At 50.4% G+C, this 23234-nt stretch overlaps 1 protein-coding gene across 2 annotated transcripts; it reads right to left on the minus strand.

Moving 5' to 3' along the window:
- Positions 1-253: 253 nt before the first annotated feature.
- On the minus strand, positions 254-21599 carry Scly (selenocysteine lyase). Of its 2 annotated transcripts, none has more exons than XM_005361691.2 (12): positions 21527-21599; positions 19247-19359; positions 15951-16051; positions 13425-13605; positions 10918-11045; positions 10550-10714; positions 9510-9616; positions 5646-5682; positions 3927-4010; positions 3407-3506; positions 1947-2022; positions 254-1210 (listed from the first exon to the last, which is right to left on the minus strand). In XM_005361691.2, the coding sequence occupies exons 1-12, from the start codon at positions 21577-21579 to the stop codon at positions 1063-1065; spliced, it is 1293 nt and encodes a 430-aa protein (XP_005361748.1). In that variant the 5' UTR covers positions 21580-21599; the 3' UTR covers positions 254-1062. The 2 variants fall into 2 exon arrangements, with proteins under 2 accessions (XP_005361748.1, XP_013207206.1); XM_013351752.2 differs by lacking the exon at positions 21527-21599 and adding an exon at positions 19977-20757.
- Between the last annotated feature and the right edge of the window lie 1635 nt (positions 21600-23234).

The raw sequence follows: 23234 nt of genomic DNA on the forward strand, positions 1-23234 counted from the left end.
TCTTGGGATCTGGACCACCCATGGTCTTGTTGGGGAAGTGAGGACTAGCATGGCCTCTCCCTGGTGTCACAGGTGGATGCTGACTGGGGACCTCTCTCAGTCTACCAGAAGTCCCTTCCAAGCACTTGGTGTCATTTTACAATCATATACCAGGAACCTCCTTCCCTTCTGCTCAGACAGACAGACAAGCATACATTGGCCTTGTGAACAGCAAAACAGAATCTCCCACCACCACCAGAAAAAAACCAAGACATCTCAGACATATTTTATTAGTTCATTTAATTTCCACATGTGTGTCATCCTTTGGACCATAGACCCACATGCTAAGAACATTCAAGAAGATATGCCTATGTAAATATTGGTACAATGTGCGCCACATCCTCAAGATGGCAGAAACCTTTGTAAGGAAAATTAAATTAAAGTTGAGTGAGAAATGATCACATCTCCCACTTTGGCCAAGACTAAGATCAGACACTAGGCCCCCGTCAGCCACATTGGTTAAATCCCTGAGCAGAAGGAAGGGAGAAAACACGTGGCCAGGTGAACTGTGACCTCCAGGGAAAAGGAAGGGCCTGCCAGGTGTGAGGCCTCATCTGGAGGACCATTCAGCCTGGGAGACTGAAGGGCAGTGACACCGGAGGCCAGAGGAGGGCGGCAGTGGGGAGGCTCTGTGGGAGCACATGGGAGGCCATGGGTGAAGACAAAACCAGGTTTCCTATTTTCCCGACAGCAGCTAAATGATAGTGGAGACTGGATTTTATCTTCAGGCCAAAGTGATTTCTGGGGCCAGGAGTCCCTGACAGGCTGCCCCACACTTTCCGTTCCCACATAGCCTTTGGCAGGAGGTGACGGGGAAGTCCTATGTGGCGTTGGTCCTAAGCCTGTAAGAATGGGGCTGGAGTGGGGTTCTGTGTGACAGGCAGCCCTCATTCCTCTGTGCCCGAGCAGGTCATTCGTCTGACTGCAGCTCTTGAGAGGGGACAGCTTAGGGGTGTTTCCTATGGATCGAGTGGCCAGAGTTCAGCTGGCCCCTGAGGGACAGAGCAGCTGCGAGCCCTAGCGCTAGCTCTCCAGCTGGGCCACAGCCTGCTTCAGGTCCTCCACAATGAGGTCCACTTCGGCCCTGGTGGTACCGCGGCCCACACTGAGGCGGAGTGCGTTTCGGGCCACATCCACGGGGATCCCGCAGCTCAGCAGCACTGGGGATGGCCTGCAGGAGAGGGACAGTTATCGGCTGCTGCTGAGGGCCTGCCCTCCTTTGTGCTCTGACCTCTCAGCCAGATCCTCAAGCTTAGGGTGTGCTGTGTCCACCCAGTGCCCAGCTACATGGCCTGCTGACACTCACCTCTTGTCCCCAGACATTCTTCCAAGTCTACTCTAAGCTAAGGTGGGAAACTAATTCTCCCATTCTCTCTGGTACCCAGATGGGGAACCACACTGCCTCCTCCCACCAGCTGTGTTCAGCTCTGCACTGAGCCCTGGCTCCTGGACTTTCCTGTATTGAGATCATGGTGATGTTCCCCGAACAATGCCATCTAGGGCTTCACTGGGGCAGTCCCTGTGCCCTTTCCGTCTGTCCCTCCCACTTGCCAGTCTCCAGCTGGCCTCAGTCTCTCTGCTCTTGCTGGAGCCTGGGCCACCAGGTGCTGGACTCCAGGCACTGTCTGCCCTCCATTGATCCTTTCTCTCTTCCGTGAAGCCTGACCCTTGTCCTCCTCTGCTGGCTGGCAAAGGCACCCTCTGTATTCCCTTCACATGCCCACGTACCATCCCACCAGTTCTGGATCCAGTATTGAGTGCTGGCTGCCAAGCCCATTCACCCAGTTCCACCCCCATCCACAGGCACCCGCATCGTCTCCCAGGCAGGAGCAGAACCCATCTCCCCTGCCATGGTCTGCAGCTCAGGGACTAGGCCCTGAGAGTTGGGTGTAGCCGAGAATACTCACCGGTCTTCATGATCTGAGTGGCATGAAGCTCCCACACTGGCCAGCAGTGTCTGGCACTGTGCAAGCACCCTGTATCCTATGAAGACAGCATATGTTCTTAGATCAGGACTTGGGTCATGCCCCCCCCCCACCAGCCTTCTGTGTCTGGTTCCCTGCCACCACCCGCTGAATCTCAGTGCAAGCAGAATTCCAGGAAAATGACTTCCTTTTTCCTCCAGCTACAGAAACGCCAACCCTCTTCTGCCTCCTAAGACTGACTAGAAAACGGTATTCTAACCACCCACCTCACGGGCACTCTGACAGACTGTCTTACTCATGGGGTAGTGCCAGGTAGCACTGAGGTCAACCCCCTACTGCTGTGTTCATCCAGGACACACTGCCTCCTTCTCACAAGCCCGGGATTAACCCTAAAACTCCAGAACTGCCACACTTAAATCAACACAGGTCATCACTGGGCACAGCTGCCCCCTGGCAAAGGCGGAGATGGCTTCCTCCATTAGGGGTTGTGAGGAGGGCAAGCAAATTTGCTTCAGCTGCCATCGTGTTCCATCAGGACAGCAGGCTCCTCTGTGACCCAGGGAGATAAGGTATGACACCCTCTTCCAAGTCAAAAGCCGGGACAGCTCAGTGATTAAGAACAGCGACTGCTCTTCTAGAGGACGCCCGGTTCAATTCCCAGCTCCCACATGGTGTCTCCCAACTTTGTATAATGGGATCTAATGCCCTCTTCTGGCTGGCAGTCAGCATGTAACAGCACTTAAATACATTTAAACAAACAAATAGACAAACAAATAAATCTTTGCTGGGCATTGGTGGTGACCCATGCCTTTAATCCTAGCACTCGAGAGGCAAAGGCCAGCCTGGTCTATACAGAGTGAGTTCCAGGAGCCAGTGCCATAGAGAAACCCTGTCTCCAAAAACAAAAAACAAACAAACAAACATAAAAAGGAAAAGGAAAAGAAAATAGAGAGAGAGAAGGAAAAAAAGAAAAAGAAAGAAAGAAAGAAAGAAAGAAAGAAAGAAAGAAAGAAAGAGAGGGAAAAGTCAAAAGCTTCCTGCAGAAGCCCCTGAATGAACCACAGGTTTGGGGCCCTGGCCTGAGGCTCTCAGGGAACTGGAGTGTTACCCCCTGCCCGGGGAGGGGGGGGGAGGGGTGGGGCACCAGACTGCTCTGGAGAAGATGTCTCCTGAACATGCTTGCACTTTGTCCTCAGTCAGCTGCCACAGCGGCCCCTGCATTCTTCTCTTGTAATCCTAGCTTGTCTAACCTGGGCTGACTTTCTTTTCTAAGACAGGTTGGCCTGTGTAGTCCGCTGTCAATCCTAGCCAAGCTCACCAGTCGCCTGGGAAAATGCCTGCTAAAGATATCAACTGCACTGTTCTGGGAACACTTGGGGGCAGGGGCAGGTCCAGGTTCAGACCCCAACACACACAGGGACCAGGATTAGATTGGTAGTCACCTTGAAGCTTGGACCCTTGGATGGAGAAGTTGCAGGTGTTGGGAAGCCTCTCCACCCCAGGAAATCTGCTGTTCAGGTGGATTCTCTTACCAAATTCAGCCTAAAAACCAAACCACACACACACCATGAAATGGTCAGTGATTTCTTTGAAGTCACCCTTTCCCAACAACTGTTTACTATCTAGACTTCTTTGGAAACAGAACCTCAGCCTGTGTTTATTTTGTTGTAATAGCTATGGGGACAGATAGGCTATGGACCCCAAAGCTAGAACAAGTAAACACACTAAACATATCCACCCTTCACACACAACCATGTGTCTACAAGAAAGATACACTCCTGGTTGGTCCAGGTCCCTCTTTGGGGTGTCTGAGGCCAGCTAACTTCCAGCACCCAGTTCTGCTCCTTCTTTCTCCAGGACCTACTGTTTCTCCAGGTTCCCCCAGAGTTTCCTTCAGAGGGAGATAGTGGCTGGTCCCGGCTATGCCGCCGGCACTCTCCCACGCGGGCAGGTCCCGCTCACCTCCAGTCTCTCCTCCAGGTAATCCCGGATGTCTCTCATGTGGGCCTCATAAGCCTCGCAGTTTTCACTCACGAGCTCAGCAGCCTGGGGACACACAGACGTGTGAGAATCAAGACACCAGACAGCTGCAGAGAACTTTCATGACCGCTCCTGTGCCTCTGCAGCTGCCCCAGGTGCTCGAGCAGCAGGATCACCAGGTGCTCCCTACCGGCTCCAGGTGTCACAGGCAACACAGCAAATAATCCCCGAGGGAATCTCAGGCCCTAAAGACCGTCATTCCACAGAGGGACAAAACTAGGACACCACACAGGCCCCCGAAGGAGGTAGTCACCAAAGAATAGGTAGGTTGTTTCTACCTGCAGGGAAGACAGTGTGTCTCTTGGCTAGCTGCCTGCCTTGATGAAGGTCATGCCCTCAGGCCCCGGCCAGGCAGGAGAATGGAAGTGCCTGAGCCCCAGGGTTGGGGGTTGGGGATGACGGGTGACGCACGCCTTTAATCCACACGCCTTTAATCCCAGCACTCGGGAGGCAGAGGCGGGTGGATCTCTGTGAGTTGGAGGCCAGCCTGGTCTACAAGAGCTAGTTCCAGGACAGGCTCCAAAGCTACAGAGAAACCCTGTCTCGAAAGAAAAAAAAAAAAAAAAAAAAAAAAAAAAAAGTAAGTGCCTGGTAAGGACTGAGGTGACATGCTGTACCGTGTTAGGATCATGCTAACTGCTACACAAGAGGCCCACAGAAATCATGGCAGATGCCCAACAAAGGACAAGAACTACCTCGTCTAGTGCTGTGGGCCTTGAAAATAGACAAGAGACACCTTGGCACTAGAGGAGGAGACGGTCACAGCTGCTGTTTCAGGTGCATGGGTGAGGACAGGTGCCCCAGGAGGTCTCCCAGCCTTGAGAGCAAGGACCTGGAAAGTGGGAGGCACGACAGAGAAAGCAGAGGGACCTGGACAGTTTGGGATGCTAAGAATGGTGGTTATTTTTCATAATCAACTAGACTGGCATTAGAATTACTATGGCAACAGACTGTGGGAATGCCGGTGAGGGTATTTCCAGAGAGGTTTAACTTTGGAGGGAAGACCAACCCAGAATGTGGGCAGCACCACCCCATGGGTCCTGGACTACATCAAAAGAAAGTGAGCGGATCACCAGTGTCTCTCTCTCTGTCTCTCTGTCCTGTGGGTGCAATGTGACCACCCTTGCACAGCCCAGTTTCTGAAGACTGAGCGGAGCTCAGGCTCCAGAGGAGACAAGCCAACAGTCCCATACCTGACCCGGGCGCCTCACACCCCGCAGTTCAACAGGGGACCAGCCCAACTGCCTGCAGGGAGGCCAGGGTGCTATCTCTCCGTCTAGAAGAGATTCAGACTTTTTCCTTTAAAAGGTATTCTCTTAGTGTGTGTGTGTGTGTGTGTGTGTTTGCATTTGCATATGACACAGCGCACATGGAGGTCAGAGGACAAAGGGGCTTCAGGGAACAAACTTGGGTCATCAGGCTGGGGGCCTTTACCTCAGAGCTGGCTCACTGGCCTAGTTTTTTCCTGCTCAAAGGTCCACCAAGAACAAAGGTCCCCTGAACTCCCAATCCTCCTGCCCCCACCTCCCAAGGGCTCAGAAGTCTGGCTCTAGTTCTCCAGCTTCACGCAGGAAACTCTGGGATTTCATTAATCAGTGCACTCCTGGGGTCAAGACACCTGGCCAAGGCCGCCAGCCTTACCTTCCCGAGGCCAGCAATCATAGGCGTGTTCTCGGTCCTGCAGGAGACAATGCATAGTGTGATGTCAGTGAATGTCCTCAGAGGGCTACATGCCATTGTTCTAAAGTGCCTTACATTGTCCTTCCTAAAAGAGGGCCTTCAGGTAGGTGCTCAGGAGCAGCCTTGGACCACAGCGTGCGTGTGCACGCACACACAGCCTGGACAGCCATGGTCCTTTGCAAGAACCACATGCTGGCTCTCCACAGTGACAATTCCACCTGGACCCTTTCCAACCCAGAGAGTATATGCCCAGAGAGTAAGGAAAAAACAATGTTAACATTTTACCTTTTTTTTTTTTTTTTTTTTTTTGAGACATGGTTTCTCTGTAGCTTTGGAGTCTGTCCCGGAACTAGTTCTTATAAGCCAGGCTGGCCTCAAAATCACAGAGATCTGCCTGCCTCTACCTCTCGAGTGCTGGGATTAAAGGCGTGTGCCACCACTGCCTGACTATTAATAATTTTTTTTTTTAAGTTTTGGTTGAATAAAATTTTCTTAAACTTTTCTAAGTGTGTTTTAAAGCTGCCGTCTGCTGGTTGTTTATCACCAGAGGACATTGTTGCATCCTGACCAGTATTCCCTGTCATTTTTTATCCCAGCCACTCTGGCAGGCAAGGGACACAGGAGGGTTCTAATTTGTATTTTCCTAAACCTCCAATCTGAATACTTTGTTGCACATCTAGAAGCTGACTAACTTCTTGGGGAGGTTACCCATTATGTCTTTGGCCCATTTTCTGATTGTCTTTTGAGTTTGGGGAGTTCTTTATTCTTGTGTTGTTTAAATTGTCAACTTAACCATGATCTAGAATTATCTGGGCAGACGATCTTACTGAGGAATTGAGCAGCGCAGCTTGGCCTGTGGGCATGTCTGTGGGAGGTATTGTCTTCATTATGTAATTGATGAGGGAAAACTCAGTCCACTGTGGGCGGCACCATTCCCTGGATTTGGGTCCTGGATTGTCTGAGTGTGGAGGTGGTGGAGCATGCCTATAATCCCAGCACTCAGGAGGCAGAGGCAGGTGGATCTCTGTGAGTTCGAGGCCAGCCTGGTCTACAGAGCAAGTTCCAGGACAGTCAGAACTGTTACACAGAGAAACCTTGTCTCAGAGAGAGAGAGAGAGAATGAGAGAGAGGAGAGTGGAGAAAGCTCTCTGAGCACTGCGTATGCATGCATTCCTCTCTTCTTCCTTTCTGTTCCCGACTGTATGCTGTGATGAGCTCTATTCTAGGCAAGTGTTCTACCATTGAGCTATAACTTCCAGACTCTCCTGTTTTTATAAACTCTGCTTTTGTGAGCTACTGCACACTTTTTAAATTTTAATTTGGGGATATACCTATTCATCTCTTTGTAAAGTTTTTTCCCAGAGGCTGTGGATATTAACTCTATGTATTATATTACTATATTATATTGTGCTGGCTAGTCCTATGTTAACTCAACATACACACACACTAGAGTTATCTGAGAGGAGGGAGCCTCCATTGAGAAGATGCTCCACAAGATCCAGCTGTAAGGCATTTTCTTAATTTGTGATTGATGGGGGAGGGCTCAGCCCATTGTGGGTGGTACCAGGCTGGTGGTCCTGGGTTCTACAAGCAGTCTGAGCAAACCATGGGGAGCAAACCAGTAAGCAGCACCTCTCCATGGCCTCTGCATCAGCTCCTGCCTCCAGGTTCCTGCCCTGCTTGAGTTCCTGTCCTGATTTCCTTCAGTGATGGACTAGGATATGGAAGTGTTAGCCAAATGAACCCTTTCCTCCCAACTCGCTTTTGGTCATGGTATTTTGCCTCATCAGTAGTAACCCTGACTAAGATACATATATAACTATGTGTTAATAAACTTTTCAGCCTATTGATTTTATCCTTTTACCAGCTAAGCGAGACATCGAGTCCAGGCATGGTGAATATACCCTGTAGAGCCTGGGAGGTTGGGGCTGGAGGGTCAGAAGTTCAAGGCTAGCTTGAGCCACATTAGACCTGTCTAAAAATGACAAACAAATATAGGAATGTCCCTTTTTCTAAAGCTCTGCCTCTATGCGGTCATTTTAATTTGGCCTCAGCTTCTCTGTTTCTCCTCATCTGGCAACACCTGGCTCTCCTCTTTAGCCCTGAAGACCTGTTTCCCAGGTGTGGGATTCTAATTTCTCTCAGCTGTGTGCACAACCCTCCTCTGGTCTCCATCGCTTCAAATGTAAAAGCCATGTCAATCAAAGTGTTTTCCTCTTGTGCATCAGATGCTGTCTGTTTGCTTTCACGACTCCCATTATTCCACTTTGAAATGCCTTGCCATACATTTCTTTGGGTTTATTTGACTTTTTTTTTTTTTTTTGCCTTTTTGCTTGTTTTGCGCCCCTCTCTTTCTGAATCTGTGCTTATATCTCTTCTTAAATTTGAGAAACTGGTCTTTTATTATTATTTTGGAGTTCATTTTTTTTCAACACAGGGTCTCATTCTGTATAGAAATATATATATATATATTCTATATAGAAATATAGAAGGCTGTCCTGGAACTCACTATGTAGAACAGGCTGGACTCAGACTCACAAAGATCCACCTGCCTCAGCTTCTTGAATGCTGGGCTTAAAGGCGTGCGCCAGCAGGGCTGACCATCTCCTCAGGTGACCCTTTAAGCCCTGTCCTCTGTCTTCTCCTCTGTGGGGAGTTGACCGACACGTATGTCACACTGTTTTTGATGGCTTCAGAGGTCCCCGACGCTCTGTCTTTTTCCTGGTCTCCTGTCTATTATTCTCCCTTCCGGTGCAGGTTCCTTTCCTTTTTCTCACTTTCCCGTTGGCGAGCCTGTCCACATATCCACTCGGGTTGCTGCAGTTTCTGGATGGATCCTCACATGGCGACTTCCATCCGGTTCGCGCATTCCAAGTGTGCCCAAGCTTCACTGATCTCAGTGTTTGCTGTCTCTCGTCCTTCTCTTGGGGTTGGCACCCACTGATGTTTTCTTCCCTTTGCTTTCAGCTCTTTCTAGTCCTTGGCATGAAACCTGGCCATTTTCACATGTCATGAGACTTTGCATCTTGGTTAATTTTTCTGCTCTTCCTGGCTCGCTCTGACTCTGCTCTGCAGGGAAAGAGCGTGTATCCCAAATGCTGCCGGTGGGATGGAGAAGCCACAGTTCTCCCTTGGGCTGTATTCTCTTGATATCTAAAGAGGATGTGTTCTGTTACTGATGGGTGGAGACTCCAGGGTCTCTTTAGAGTCTCTACTGACACCATTGTGGGACTGTGGATGCCCAGACAGCCCATGTGGATGGAAGCCCGAGTGTCCGTTTGGTGATTGCTGGGGAGGGACAGCACACTGTCCTATGTGGATGGCCTAGAGCAGGTACTGCCTAGTGTTTCTTCTTGATTGGCTGGCTGGCTGCAGGCTTTAGAGCAAGGCAGTTCTTGCCTTCCCTTACCACTGTTTCCAGGCTGGTTCTGGGTATGGAACACTTGCCAGGGAGCCGCCGTGGCATTGTTTCTGTCTCCCCGTCTTCTTAGACATTCTAACAAAGGTGGTATTAGCACGGATTTGGGGTTATGCAATGGAGACCCGGGGTTCTCACAAAGGAAAACGGCCCCTTTTGTACCTACTGAGCCGCTACTTTAGAGAACAACAGAGCGCCGCAGCACGTAGGGAATCCAACACCCTGAATTAGTTATGAGAGAGGACGACTCCTATCATGTGCTCCGAGTCACCCCGAGAGACTGCAAGACAGAGACCTGCTGTAGAAATCAGTCAGCAGCAATTCTGATTCGGGGTGACAGAAACGGCGAAGAAACGGGACAGTAGTGTGGCCAGCCGGGCAGAAGCTTGTTAGGCTTTCAACCTTACCCTGGCCTGAAATTCCGCTCTTGTCCACCTCCAAACAGCATGGGGTACAGGGGGGTAAGTTTACCGACCCCTCGTACATACAGAGCACCAATCCTGGGACCGTAGAACTAGAAGGGAAAGCCAGTCATTTACTCAGTGGGAACTGTTTGGTGACCTGTTCCGCTTGTGTCTGAGTGTCAGAGGTTCAGAAGTGTTCGGGGGAGCGCCATCCTGCTGGTTCCTTGTGGCCTGGCTGTCTATCTGCCACCACCGTGGTATATCAGAGTCACAGGAACCCCCAGGTGCAGGGCAGAGCCCCAGCCTGAGGAATGGGCAGGTGCTGGACTCATGTTCTGGTGTAACGGGATTATGAAGGGAAGGGGCTAGAACAAGAGGCGGCCAAGGGCTTTTTCTATACATGTCTCTATGCCCCCCAGTGATATGAGGCAAAGGGTTAAGGGTCACGGTGTCAGGCCAGCTTGTGTGCGCCTTTAGGGACTAGCTAAGGACTATGCTGCCAAACAACACACAATTTCTTGGTTCTCACAGCTGCCAGAAAGCCAAAGTCTTTGCTGTGACCTTGTCCCTGTACTGCGCCTTCAAGAGCCACAAAGACCAAACCTTTCTGCTGAGAAGCCATAGTTTAACCAAGGAAGGCACAGTTTCCTGGCCCCACCTCTTCCATGCTGGTGGGGACCTCCACATGGGCAGATGAGCCCCCTGCAACCAGCACTCTCTGTGTACCAAACCCACTGCCTTCCAATCCTCCACAGAGCCCGCTATGTCCTCCCTCGGCTCCCTGTGGTTGGGGTGTCCTGCCACCCGTGTCCTGGCTGGCCAGGCGTCATCCTAGCTGTCACCGGTCCTGTCCGACACATGCACTGAAAGTTCTGAGGACAAAGCCCTTCCTGAGTGGTTGTCATGGTATCTCAGCACCCGGTCCTTGACAGGCACCTGGAGCTCACTAGATGACCACAGCGACTTAAGCAGGAAGGGACAGCGCAGCTGAAGGCTCCACTCCACTGTGTCGAGGAGGAGGGCAGGGGCCCCTGCACACATACCTTGTGCCCCACGATAGTCAAGAAGTCCACACCCAGGTCCTCCACATCCACTCGCCTCTTCCCCAGTGCCTGGGCAGCATCTGTGTGCACGAGGACTCGGGGCAGCCCTGAGGCAGCCCGGCTCTGGTTCAGGGCCTTAATTCGTCGGCTGATCTCAGGGACAGGCTGGAGCGGGAAGAGGCAAGCCGCTGAATGAGCGTGTGCTTCTGATTTGATGGGGGCGGAATGAATTACAGGAGCGGCAGGAGACCAGTGAAGCCGCAGAACTCAAGGACACGAAAAGAACAGGCCAAGTGGAGGCACAGGGAAATTCCCACGTCAAGCACCTTCTCCCCGAGGTCTCCTCGCAAAGGAAAGGTCTGACTCACCATGATGACGCCAGTCTCGTTGTTAGCCAGCATGATGGTCACGAGGCACGTGGTGGGGCGGACAGCCGCCAGGACATCCTCAACCTCTGCCTGTCCGCTCACCTTCGACACTGGGACAAAAGTGACCTCTGAGATACAAAACACATACCCTAAGGTTAGCCAATAACTCCATAATTATATTTCTTAAAAAAGGAATGTGCTATCCAAGTTCAGAAAATATTAGAAGAGGAATTTCAGGCGCTGCCAATGAGAAACTCAGGACTCAGGCTATCCTCACAACTGTGGGGCTCAGGTGGTGAGTAGCTGCAGGAGGCTGGCAGAGCCATGGCAACAGGCAAAATCTTCAGAGGCGCGTTAGCAGACACACCCAGGCAGAGATAGCAAAGAGTGGACTTTCCAGGGACAAATGACAAAAGTTCCACAGAGAATTGGAATAGACTCCAGCCAAACACTGCCCATAGTCAGTGGAGTCTAATAGCTGGCTGTCCCATCAGCAGACAGACACTTTCTTTTTCTTTTCCTCTTTCTTTCTTTCTTTCTTTCTTTCTTTCTTTCTTTCTTTCTTTCTTTCTTTCTTTCTTTCTTTCTTTTTTTTTTCCGATACAGGGTTTCTTTATAGCTTTGAAGCCTGTCCTGGAACAACCTCTTGTAGACCAGGCTGGCCTCGAACTCTCAGAGATCCGCCTGCTTCTGCCTCCCGAGTGCTGGGAAGGCATATGCTACCACCGCCTGGCCAGACAGACATTCTTTAGAGGAACCTGGACAAGGATGTCAGCCTGAGCAAGCCCTTTATAACCCATGGTTCTTGGGACAGATTTCTGCATTGCCATGACTGTGTGCAAGATATGACACCAACCATGTCCCCCTCAAAAAGGCATGCCTTTATTCTCAGCACTTGAGAGACAGAGGCAGGAGGGCTCTGTGAGTTCAAGGCCAGCCTGGTCTACAGAGCTCATTCCAGGACAGGTAAGGCTATGCAGAGAAACCATATCTCAAAAAACAAAAAGAAAGAAAGAAAGAAAGAAAGAAAGAAAGAAAGAAAGAAAGAAAGGTAGGTCAAGCCCTCTTCAATATGCCCTGTTCTTCCATGAGACACATTCATTAAATTTCCTTCAGCAGAAATTTGTAGGAAAATTCACTCATGTTTTGGAAAGTTATTTAAAAGAACAATAACACCAGAAAAACTAATTCCTATAAACTAGTGTGGCAAAAAGATGGACAGACAGCAGACAGCAGGCCAGTGCTCCTGGACCAGATACAGTCAGACAGCAGACGAAAGCCAGCAAAGGAATCCATCTGAAGGCGACTCCCAGAGGCTGGGGCTGCCTCCCCGTTCTGTTCCCATCTGGGGACAGCTGATGGGTGCTCCCAAAGGACATTCCTGGCTTGAGGGTTTGGAGAGAATCACCCTATCATGCTGTGGGAATACCCAAGCCAATTTCCATTACACTAGAGGGACACACAGATGGGTCCTGTAAGATGTCTGGGTGGGCCTTATGACTGTCACTAATCACGGTCATCACCCATCTCTGAGCAATTTATCGGATCCAAGGACACAAAGATTGGAAGCAAGGGGTTAACTAAAGCTATCTCAAATCATTCTATTACAGGGTTATTAGTATGTAGACTGTACTGCCGCACATAAAATAAAATTTTCAAAATAGAAAACAAAATGTCAATCTCATACAAAGAAACGAAGCCCTCCTGGCTCACTGTGAACCACGAACTTAATTAATTGTAAGAACCGAAGCTGAAAACCTCCTAACAGGACGAATCTTCATGCTCTGGGGCAGGGTGAAGTCTTCTTGGATATGACACAGAGACAAAACAGAAATAAAAGCAAAACAATTTGACTTCATCAAAACTGTTGATTTGTGTCAAACGTATGCATAATTCCTGTAAGTCAATAAAATGATAGGTACTCCAATAAAAATCAGGGCAAGGGGACAGAGGCACCCATTAGGGCGGAGCACTGGCGTGCTATCAATCTCTGGTAAACACTAAACACCAAAAGGAAAGCCCAAAAACAAGAACACAAACAGACATTCCTACACCAAGAGCCAGACAACATGAGAAGATGCTAGGCACCAGAACCCCACAGAGGCAGAGTCCGTGACAATGATGACAGAAGAGACAGAAGCTCTGACAGGGACGGGAGATCGCCAGTGGTGGTGTCAGATGGCGACGCTGGAAAGCAAAGGTTAAGGCTGATCGCGTCTACCCGAGAATCTGTCAAATTCCTTTTCTGTGTGGCCCAGGAATTCTGCCCCTAGGCGTAAGCCCCTGAACAGGAACCACCCACACACCCACTCCCACAGAGTAGCTTGTGGCAGCGTTCTTCACGTTAGCTGCGAGCAAACGGCCAGCCGTCAGCTTCTGAATGGGCCCATCAAATGTGGTGCACACCAGATCAGAGTACTTCTCATCCATAGGAGGAGTGAGCCGGGCTCTGTGCAGCCTCTCTGTCCTCCTCACTGAGGACTAGGCCAGTCCCCATGGCCACTCACCCGCCATCTGCTCTTCCATGAGGTGCTCCAGGGGCAGTCGGATAGAGTCGTGTTCCACCGTGCAAGTAATAAAATGGGGCCTGGCCCCCTCCTCAGGGCTGTGTTGGTCAATCTCGTGCCTCTTCAGGGTCTGCTGGTCATGGAAGTATCTCACCATAGATTGGATTACTAAATTATTCGACTGTGGAGACATAACAGAGAGAGAGAGCCTTCACCAGAGCCCCAGTGGAGGCGAGAGCAGAGAGAGCCTTCACTAAAGCTCCCAGTGGAGACAGTGAGCCTCTCTGTCTTTTGTGCCTGACTCAAAAGGAAAAGGCCAGAGCACCAACCTCCTGACAGGCCTGTACCTTCGGAGAGTTTCCAAACTCCAAATACGCTAGAACTCACTTCAAGTGTGCCTGTTTTCTTAGTAAGCACAAACCTTCATCTTAGACAAACCCGTCAGGAAGGGGAATTCCCCGCCTGGTGGGAGAAAGACAAACTGGAGGAGACATTGCACAAACAGAAACAAGATGAAAGAAAAAAAGTAAAAATCAAAAGTCAAATTAAAATTAAAATTTACCTCTGCCTTCCGAGCTCATGTCATTGCACAGTACCTGGCCCCAGATCAAGGCCAGGAGACCCCACTGGGCAGCAGGACAGGGTGGGATGGCAGTGACATGCAGGGAATCCAGGGGCCTAACGACACACTCAGTGCCCCTGTGACTTTCTTTTCTCAACCACCACCTGTCCAGTTCTGGGGTACATTAGGCCAGTGATCAACATTTAGGGGATGTAGCTCTGGAAGAGGCTAGGCTCCCCAGATTTGGGCTAAACTACCAAGAATGCTTTCTGAATCCTTGTACACTGCCTCAGTTTCCCGGGCTGTTAACCTTTGTGTGGAATGGCAGTCTAACAAGGCGTGCAGTTTGATCTCAGTGGGCGAATGTCTCACAGTAACTTTCAACTTCCACTCGAGATGGCAGCATGCTCTGGGAACATTTGGCACAGTGGCCCCGGTGTGAGCTGGCTGCAGTGGCTGAAGCCTGGGCACAGTGGCCCCTCCCTGGTGTGAGCTGGCTGCCGGTGGCTGAAGCCTGGGCACAGTGGCCCCTCCCTGGTGTGAGCTGGCTGCCGGTGGCTGACTGGGCACAGTGGCCCCCGGTGTGAAGTGGCTGCTAGTTGCAGGAGCGTTCTGCTGTTCACACTTCTGCACTGGTCACTTGAGTCCCCGAATGGCTGTCAAGACAAAGCCGTAGGCTTCTCTTGTGCTGTGTGTGTTCAAATCTCTGACCCATTTGCTGACTGTACTATCTGCCTGTGAGTAAGTTATACGAGTCCCCAACTGTCCCAGGCACCTGTCACTCATCAGCTGTGTGATAAACACCTTTCCCTGCTGCCCCTTCTCTTTGCTCAGGGTGTTCTTGGATGATTCAAAGTTCATTTGTGACTTTTGTTGTGACAGAATTCACTGTCTTTCTGTTTAGTTTGGGCTCAGGTTCGTGATCCTCCTGTCTTGGCTCCCCAAGCATCTATCTGCACTGAGAAACCCTGCACTGCCAGATATGGCAGGGGGCTGAGGCAGCAGCTGGAAGCTCTCCAATGTCACTTCTCAAGCCTGTCTCTGTACGCTGAAAGCGGAAGTCATCGCCTGGTCCCTGCGACTGAGCAGTCTGGAAGAGTTCTCTACAGTCACATGTTCTTTAGTTCCACGCACTGCCCCCTCGGTCACATGACAATCTTACACCCTACTATTGTGCCAATGACCACTGTCCAAGCCTGTGCTGAGCAGGCAGGGTGTGTGGCCCTAGTCATGGGGCAAGTGCCAGTCTGCACTGGCACACTGTTTCTGACCAGCTGCCTGTCCTTGCCAAATGCGTCTGCCTCGTTTCCAGAGCTCTCACAGACTCGGTCTGGAGACTATCCAGTCTTCCACCAGTTTTGATTCTCGGTTTCCATAGAAGCTAGTTTGGGACAGTCCACTGATGGGTGTCAGGATTTTGACGGAGGCTGCGCGGGGTCTACAGATCGCTTTGAGAAGAGCCCACATCCCCTAGTCTGCAAGTGTGTGTACTGCCTCTTACTCAGAAGGTCTTAAAGGTAGCAGGTAACATCTCTAACCTCCCTGGGAGGGGTCACCCATTCTTTTCTCCTCCATTTGTTTCCTTAGTAGTGGACGTTTTATTTTGTTTTGTTTTATGGCCTGGCAAAAGCTCATCGCTGGCATCAAAAAACCCAATTCATTTTTAATCTAAAACCTGCTATGGCTGACACAAACTGTGATCCACAGCCAGCTACTGTCCCTGCCCCTTGCAGTGGCTTCTTTCCAGGATTCTTTCCAGTACATTCTATAAGCTTAAGAATGAGTTCCTTTGGGACGGGTGAAACCTCAAACTCTGTCGTACAAACAACCTAGGAAATGGCAGGAGAGTCCTGGAGCAATATGAGAGAGAAAGTCGAGCATTGCTGATTCTAATATGACAAGAGCAAACCCCTCCCATACTCCACTGTGCCTTAAAGCTCAGTGAGCAGGGATTGCAACTTTACCTCGGTGCCCCCGGAAGTGAAGACAATGTCCTGAGGCTTCCCCCCTATCATCTTGGCCAGGCTCGCCCGAGCTGTGTTTATAATGTCCTTGGCCTTCCTACCTTGAGGAGAGACAAAAGAACAACAAGTTCATTACTATCAATTCCATGTATAGCAGGGTGACCACACACAGGGGAGCTGAGAACTGGGGCCATTCTAGAGGGAAACACATCCCTCTAGATGTGTTTCCTACCCCCTGGCAGGGCCTCAGCAGAGGGGCCACACTGAGACTTAGCAAGCCAGTGGCCACCACTGAGACTTCAGGAGCTCAGTGAGAGCCTAGGACAGCCAGGTTGGGAGTGACGAAGCTGTGAGCTCTTCTGGCACAGCTGTGCTTTCGCTCGCACTGGATGCTAGAAGCGTGACTCTAGCTCACTGCCCACCTTCCTATTCAAGATGGGACCAGGAGAGGAGGTGCAGGACAATGGAGGTAAGCAAAACCAACTTGAGACTTCACACACCAAGCCAGTCAGGGCCTTCTCTCACACTGCAGGCCAGCCGTGGGAGACACAAGGGGGAGACTGAGGGCATTTGCCTTCAATAAGGTGTCCTAGCTGCTGCCCAGTTCCACACCAGTGGTTCCCAAATTTGATGCTGGGTCCATGGCAGCTTCCCCATGCTATACAGCCATTTTGGCCCAAACACCTCCCCACTTCCCCAGTTCACTTCCGGCTGCTGTTGGCTGTTACCAGTCAGGCCAGGATACATCTGGAGCACTCACGCTCTTCCCACGGAGCCTCAGTACACGCTCTTCTAGGTTTTAAAACCTAGTACTGTGAAACATCTTGGTAGTGGTGCACGCCTTTAATCCCAGATGGGGTGTGGGTGTGGTGGTGAGGGCAGGCGGATCTCTGTGAGTTCGAGGCCAGCCTGGTCTACAAAGTGAGTTCCAGGACAACTAGCTCTACACAGAGAAGCCCTATCTCGGAAACTAACAGACAAAAACCTGTCATGAATGATCTTCAGTTTTCTTTTCTTTCTCTTTTGGGCATTTCTACTCAAATGTCAACAGAAAGCAGCGGGGACATCACTCGGGACAGGAAGAGTTTCCAAACTGCTCGCCCAACTCCCCTGCTCTCCCGACCCCCATCTTCTTGAATCAGATCAGTTATCCTATCAGAAGTGTGGCTATAGCACAGGTGACACAGGTCCTGAAATGAGTCAACAGATAAGTTAATGAGTGGCCAGCATCTGACTTGGGAGTCTGTGTCACCGAGTTGCTGTTGAGCTTTTTTTTTTTTTTAAGATTTTTATTTATTATGTATATAGGTTTCTTCCTTCATGTATCCTGCAGTACAGAAGAGGACACCAGATCTTATTACAAGATGGTTGTGAGGCACCATGTGGTTGCTGGGAATTGAACTCAGGACTTCTAGAAGAGCAGCCAGTGCTCTATTCCTGAGCCATCTCTCCAGCCACCTGCTGTTGAGCTTTTAATAAGCATTGGTACAAAACCCACTAAAAGCCCAGAGAAGAAACACAGCATTAGTACGAACCGGAGCCGGATTACCTGTGTGGCAGAGTTAGCTGGCATGGGTCATCTGAAGTCCCCTAGATGGCAATCAGACCCTAATCAAGCACCATTAATGTGGCTCCTCTTAGGCCCCCTAATCCACAGCACAGGCAGGGCTGGGTGCAGGGCCCTTGCCATCGCCACTGATAAACATTAACCAGGAAGACAAGGCATCGGCCTCCAAGTCTGTAAAATCTTGTGGAATGTTGTCCTCTCTCTACTGGCCTGACGCAAATTATTGTCCAAAACTTCAAATCTAAAACTGTATATTACAAAAGCAAACTAGAAAGAATGGAGTTTATACAACCTTAGCAAATTCAAACTTTCCTTTTCTGCCTTTACTCTTTTCACATTTATTTTACTTTACTTTGCGTGACTGTGCACGTGTTTGCGTGTGTGTGCTATGCATGCATGCTCTCACGTGTGCGGGTGCACATGTGTGGGAGCCAGAGGTTAAGTGTCTTCCTTGGTGCTGTCTGTTTGACTTAGGGTCTCCTGCTGAACCCGGGGCAGGGTCTGGAGCCTGCAGACTCAGCTAGTCTAGCTAGTGGGCGTGTCCCGTCCATGCCTCCTGAGTGCTGGGATTACGGGCAGCTTGCCACACCAGCCTGGTTTTCACCCAGGTTCTGTGGATCAAAACTCAGATCTTCAGACTTGCGCAGCAGGCGCTTCATCCACTAAGCACTCCTAAGCCCTGCAACTTTCCTTCGTGAAAAAGGTCAAGACACACATGCTGCCTTGACGGCTAAAAGCACGTTAGCAAAATGCTCAGGGATACGATAGACCGCTAGCTGTGTGGAAGGGGTTTGAGAGGCACAGGCTTATAAACAGACCTCAGTGAGATATTCATGAGGGGAGTGTTTCAGGGGTTAAAGCCTGAAAGGTTATAGTCATTGTGGTGACAGCAAGCTCAAGATACACTCAGCAATGGCTGCTCAAGGTATGTCTCATCTTGGGAAGAACGAGCCAACTCAAGCAACTTGTCCTGTGCCATCAGAATGTGCAGTGTGGAATGCACACATGAATGAACGAGGGTAAAAAACAATCAGGTGTGTGGTTCACAGCCTGAGTATCATACAGGGACAGAAGGCTTAAGAATCAGATAGGGGCCAGGTGGTGACGGCAGCGCGCGCCTTTAATCCCAGCACTCGGGAGGCAGAGACAGGTGGATCTTGGTGAGTTTGAGGCCAGTCTGATCTCCAGAGAAACCTTTTCTCAGAAAAAAAAGAAAAATAAATAAATAACCAAATAAATAAAACCAAATTAAGCAAACGAGAACCAGATTAGGTATATTATTGTAACATGGTGCTGATTTACACAGAACACATGCAGACTTTAGTGACATTTGTATATTTAAAGATTATAATGTAATTATTTTGCTTCAGTTTTTGTTTGTTTGTTTGGTTTTTCCAGACAGGGTTTCTCTGTAGCTTTGGAGGCTGTCCTAGAACTCACTCTAGGGACCAGGTTGGCCTTGAACTCACAGAGATCCGCCTGCCACCCCCTCCTGGGTGCTGGGAAATAAGGTGTGTGCCACCACACCCGGCTTTTGCTTGTGTTTTAAAAGTGTACTTTAACAAAACTCCTGGGAATTCTGTCAAGCAATGCAGGCAGCGTAGTACCTGCATTTCCTATAATGTCCCTCTACACATCAGAAAATATGGTCTATAACGTCAAAGGAAAAAAAAAGAAAGTCTAAGCGCGCTCTGGCTCCCTTTGTTGCCTTGGATCCCTCTAGAATTACCTGCTTCGTAGGAGCTGCTGGGGTTGCCCCAGGCTTCTCTCATGGCCTCTGTCACAGCCTGGACGACTGCGGGCTCCAGAGGTGTGGTGGCGTTGTAGTCCATGTAAACCTTCCTGGAAGAAAGGGAAGGGAGGCAGGGTGTGGGCAGCAGCCCTCTGGGGGCTCACAGCCGGGTCCTCTACATCCAGGTGAAGGCCCAGGTGGAGCACTTAGTGCCTGGCCCACACTAATGCGAGACCTCACCCCAGCACATTCCCCTGGGGGTTTCCTGCTGACTCCTAGCCTTGAGCTTCTGGAATGGCCTCTAAGAGCCACGCCCTCTGGCTTTCCCGCTTCTTCTTGGCATTCACCAGGCAACCTCTCCCCGTGACAGGCTTGCACTTTCTTTGCCCTGCTCCCCACGCTACCTAAACTTTTTCAAGTCTTTGCTTCAATGTATCTGCTTGCGTGGGGCTCCACTGTTTTGTTTGAAGCCACCACATGCCCCAGCTTGGCTCTCTCTCTCTCTGTGCTCCCCACTTCCCCTGCAGCCCCATTCATCATCTGACTCAAGAGTCACGTGTGCTTAGTGTCATCCCCAGGGATCCAGAGAAGAGTAGCTCCAGGAACAGGCTGGCTTTGTCCTCGGAACCCTAACAAGACTGCCACACAGCAGGGGCTTCATTCCTAGGATGACACCAAGTGCTGAGCCCCAGAGACCCTAAGAAGGGTTATCTGCTTGTGTTCTTACCAGGATCACAGATGTTCAGAGGGCTCTATGATGAGCTAGCAGGCCTGAAAACAGTAATTATTTCACAAGATTTAAAAATCTAAACAGTGCTCATGCCAATGCACTCAATTGTGATTCCAAACACAATAACCAACTGCGCCCCTAAGCCAAAGAAGACAACAGAACAGGTTCTTTTGATCCTCGGTTTTTGCTTTAAACCTAACCCTGCAGGCCTTGGGGCTTTGGAAAGTGAGGCTGACCTCCCTGGGCCTGGGATCAGTGAACTTTCCATTGCTGCAAGGGCTTTGCCTGTGCCCCAAGCCTGTTCCTTCCTGTAAGTAAAGACCCCAAAGCGCTGCACACCCCCTGGTCTGCCGAGTGACTGTGGCTCTCCCAGCTGTAGCTCGGCTGAACTATTTTTATAGCTGGCATTTCATCATTGAGGCAGTGAGGCTGCTTCCTGGAGAAAGTGAAACTACTTAATGAATGTCTAGTGAAGGCTGAAGCCCCGAGTGGGCCTTTATGAGCCAGGTTCTCACTGAGCAATCCAGGCTGGCCTCCAAATCACAATCCTCCTGTCTCAGTCCCCAGTGCTGGGATTATAGGCATGTTCCAACACATCCAGGGAGGCTCAGGTTTTGGAAGAGAGACAGATATTTTACATCCTCGGCACCGGCACGTAAGATGAGAACAAAAATAGAGAGGGCAAGCCTGTAATCCCAGCGGGAGGAGGCGGGAGAGTCGGGCTATGGCACAAGGCCCTTGTCAGGGGTAGGGAAGAAAAAATAAAGAAAAAGAGGAAAAGGGGCTGGAGAGATGGCTCAGGGGTTAAGAGCACTGCCTGTAACTACCAGAGGTCCAGAGTTCAATTCCCAGCCCCCACATGGTGGCTTACAAACCATCTATAATGAGATCTGATGCCTTCTTCTGGCCTGCAGGCATACATGAAGATAGAACACTGTATACATAATAAACAAATAATCTTAAAAAGAAAAGAAAAAGAGATGGGGGGTGAGAGTAAAAGAGGGGGTGGAGTATGACCCGTTCCTGGGTGGGAGAAGACTGAACCAGAGCCTAACAGCACCCTGCTCCTTTGTGCCCCAGGGGAGGAGGTCTCCGCAGCACTGTGGACAGCAAGAGCCTGCAGTCTCCAGCACCGGCCAGCTGCCTCCTGGGCTCACACCCCAAGATTCACTTTTCCCCTCGGGGCGGTCATCTGGGCCTTAATAGATTGTCCCCAAAGTTCTCCTCTGTCCCACACCCAGGCTACCCTACTCTCTAAACAGCAGCGATTCCTTTAAAATGCAGATTAGTATGATTCGGCTGCCCGCTCCAGCCTCCAAGACTCCATGCTGTGGGAAGGCTGCCGGAACCCGGGAGGGCAAAGAGAAAACTCTGGCACAACTGTCACCCGCAGACACCCTTCTCTCGGCTTCGGCGGTGGCTCCTGTGGGTCCTGTGGCCCGACTCATCTGCGTATCCCTCGGATTCCTACCCATCGGCCTCACCAGTCCCTTACTGTGGTCCCCCAGGTGTCTCCAGGCTCCTAGTTCCTGGAGGGAAGAACGCACCTTTCGGGTAGGCTCTCCGCGCGGCCCCGCGCGCTTTTCCTCACCGAGTCCATCCCTTGATCGCCAGCCGGTCCAGTCACCCCAAGCAAGAGCGGCCCCAAGTCTCCGCAGGGGGCGGAGCCTTAAGGCCCATGGTATCAGCATTGGCTGCGCGCCTCGCTCCGGCCAATCCGCGAGTCGCACGGGGCCTCCGCCCCTGAGTGGCTGATTGGCTGTGTTGGGCCATGTGGCCGTGAGGCGGAGCTGGGGGACAGTTAAGTGGCCGCCCTGCAACCACTACGTCTAACCGGCCTCCACAAAGAGCGCGACACTCGGGATGTGGGGTTCCGATAGGCTGCTACTGGCCTCGTACCGCGTCTCGAGAGCCCACCTTCCCTGAGCTGTCAGCCAATGCTAGGAGAACCTGTAACTTTACCTGTCGCCGCAAAATTGGTGGAACAAAAAGCGCAAGGCTGCGCGGAGCAAAGGGGGGCGCCGCTGGAGCCGAAACTGTGCGCCTAGAAGGGTTGGCGGCCAGTGCACGTAGACCTAGGTGCCCGCTAGACATGGATTCACCAGGTCCGCCTGCCCGGATGATTTGATTGAGTGAAATTAGAAAGCCATTAGCTAACCGGGGGTGGTGGGGGGGGTGTAGGAGTGGGAGGTATTAAAATTCTGGAAGAAGATTAAGGCAGAGGAACCAGGTTCAGTTCCCAAACCCACACGACAGTTCACAACGATCTATATAATTCCAATTCCAGAGGATCTGATCCTCTTTTGACCCTTACAGCCACTGGGTACACACATGGTGAACTTGCATACATGCAGACAAACACAATTTTTTTATACAATTTTTATTGATATTTATTGAGCTCTAGATTTTTCTCTGCTCCTCTCCCTACCTCACCCCTCCTCCTTCAATCCTCCCTCAAGGTCCCCATGCTCCCAATTTACTCAGATCTTGTCTTTTTCTACTTTCCACTTCCCATGTAGATTAGATCTATGTAAGTCTCCTTTAGTGTCCGCATTGTTGTCTAAATTCTCTGGGATTGTGGTTTGTAGGCTGGCTTTCTTAGCTTTATGTTTAAAACCCACCTATGAGTGAGTACATGTGATAATTGTCTTTCTGTGTCTGGGTTACCTCACTCAAAATGATGTTTTCTAGCTCCATCCATTTTCCTGCAAAATTCAAGATGTTGTAGTACTCCATTGTGTAAATGTACCACATTTTTCGTATCCTCTCTTCTGTCGAGGGGCATTTAGGTTGTTTACAGGTTCTGGCTATGACAAACAAAGCTCCTATGAACATGGTTGAGCACATGTCCTTGTGGCACGATTGAGCATCCTTTGGATATATACCCAAAAGTGGTATTATTGGGTCTTGAGGAAGGTTGTTTCCTAATTTTCTGAGAAATCGGCACACTGACATCCAAAGGGGTTGTATCAGCTTGAGTTCCCACCAGCAATGCAGGAGTGTTCCCTTCCCCCCACAACCTCTCCAGCATAAGTTGTCATCAGTGTTTTTGATCTTGGCCATTCTTACAGGTGTAAGATGGAATCTCAGAGTTGTTTTGATTTGCATTTCTCTGCTGACTAAGGATGTTGAACATTTCCTTAAGTGTCTTTCAGCCATTTTTTTTCTTGGTGCTTTATATACTGGCCAGTCACGTGTTTTGCAACACAGAGAAAGCACCACTGTCCTTCCTGAACTCTGATTCAAACCATGCAC

This window comes from Microtus ochrogaster, linkage group LG4 (assembly GCF_000317375.1).
Source record: "Microtus ochrogaster isolate Prairie Vole_2 linkage group LG4, MicOch1.0, whole genome shotgun sequence".
NCBI lineage: Eukaryota > Metazoa > Chordata > Mammalia > Rodentia > Cricetidae > Microtus > Microtus ochrogaster.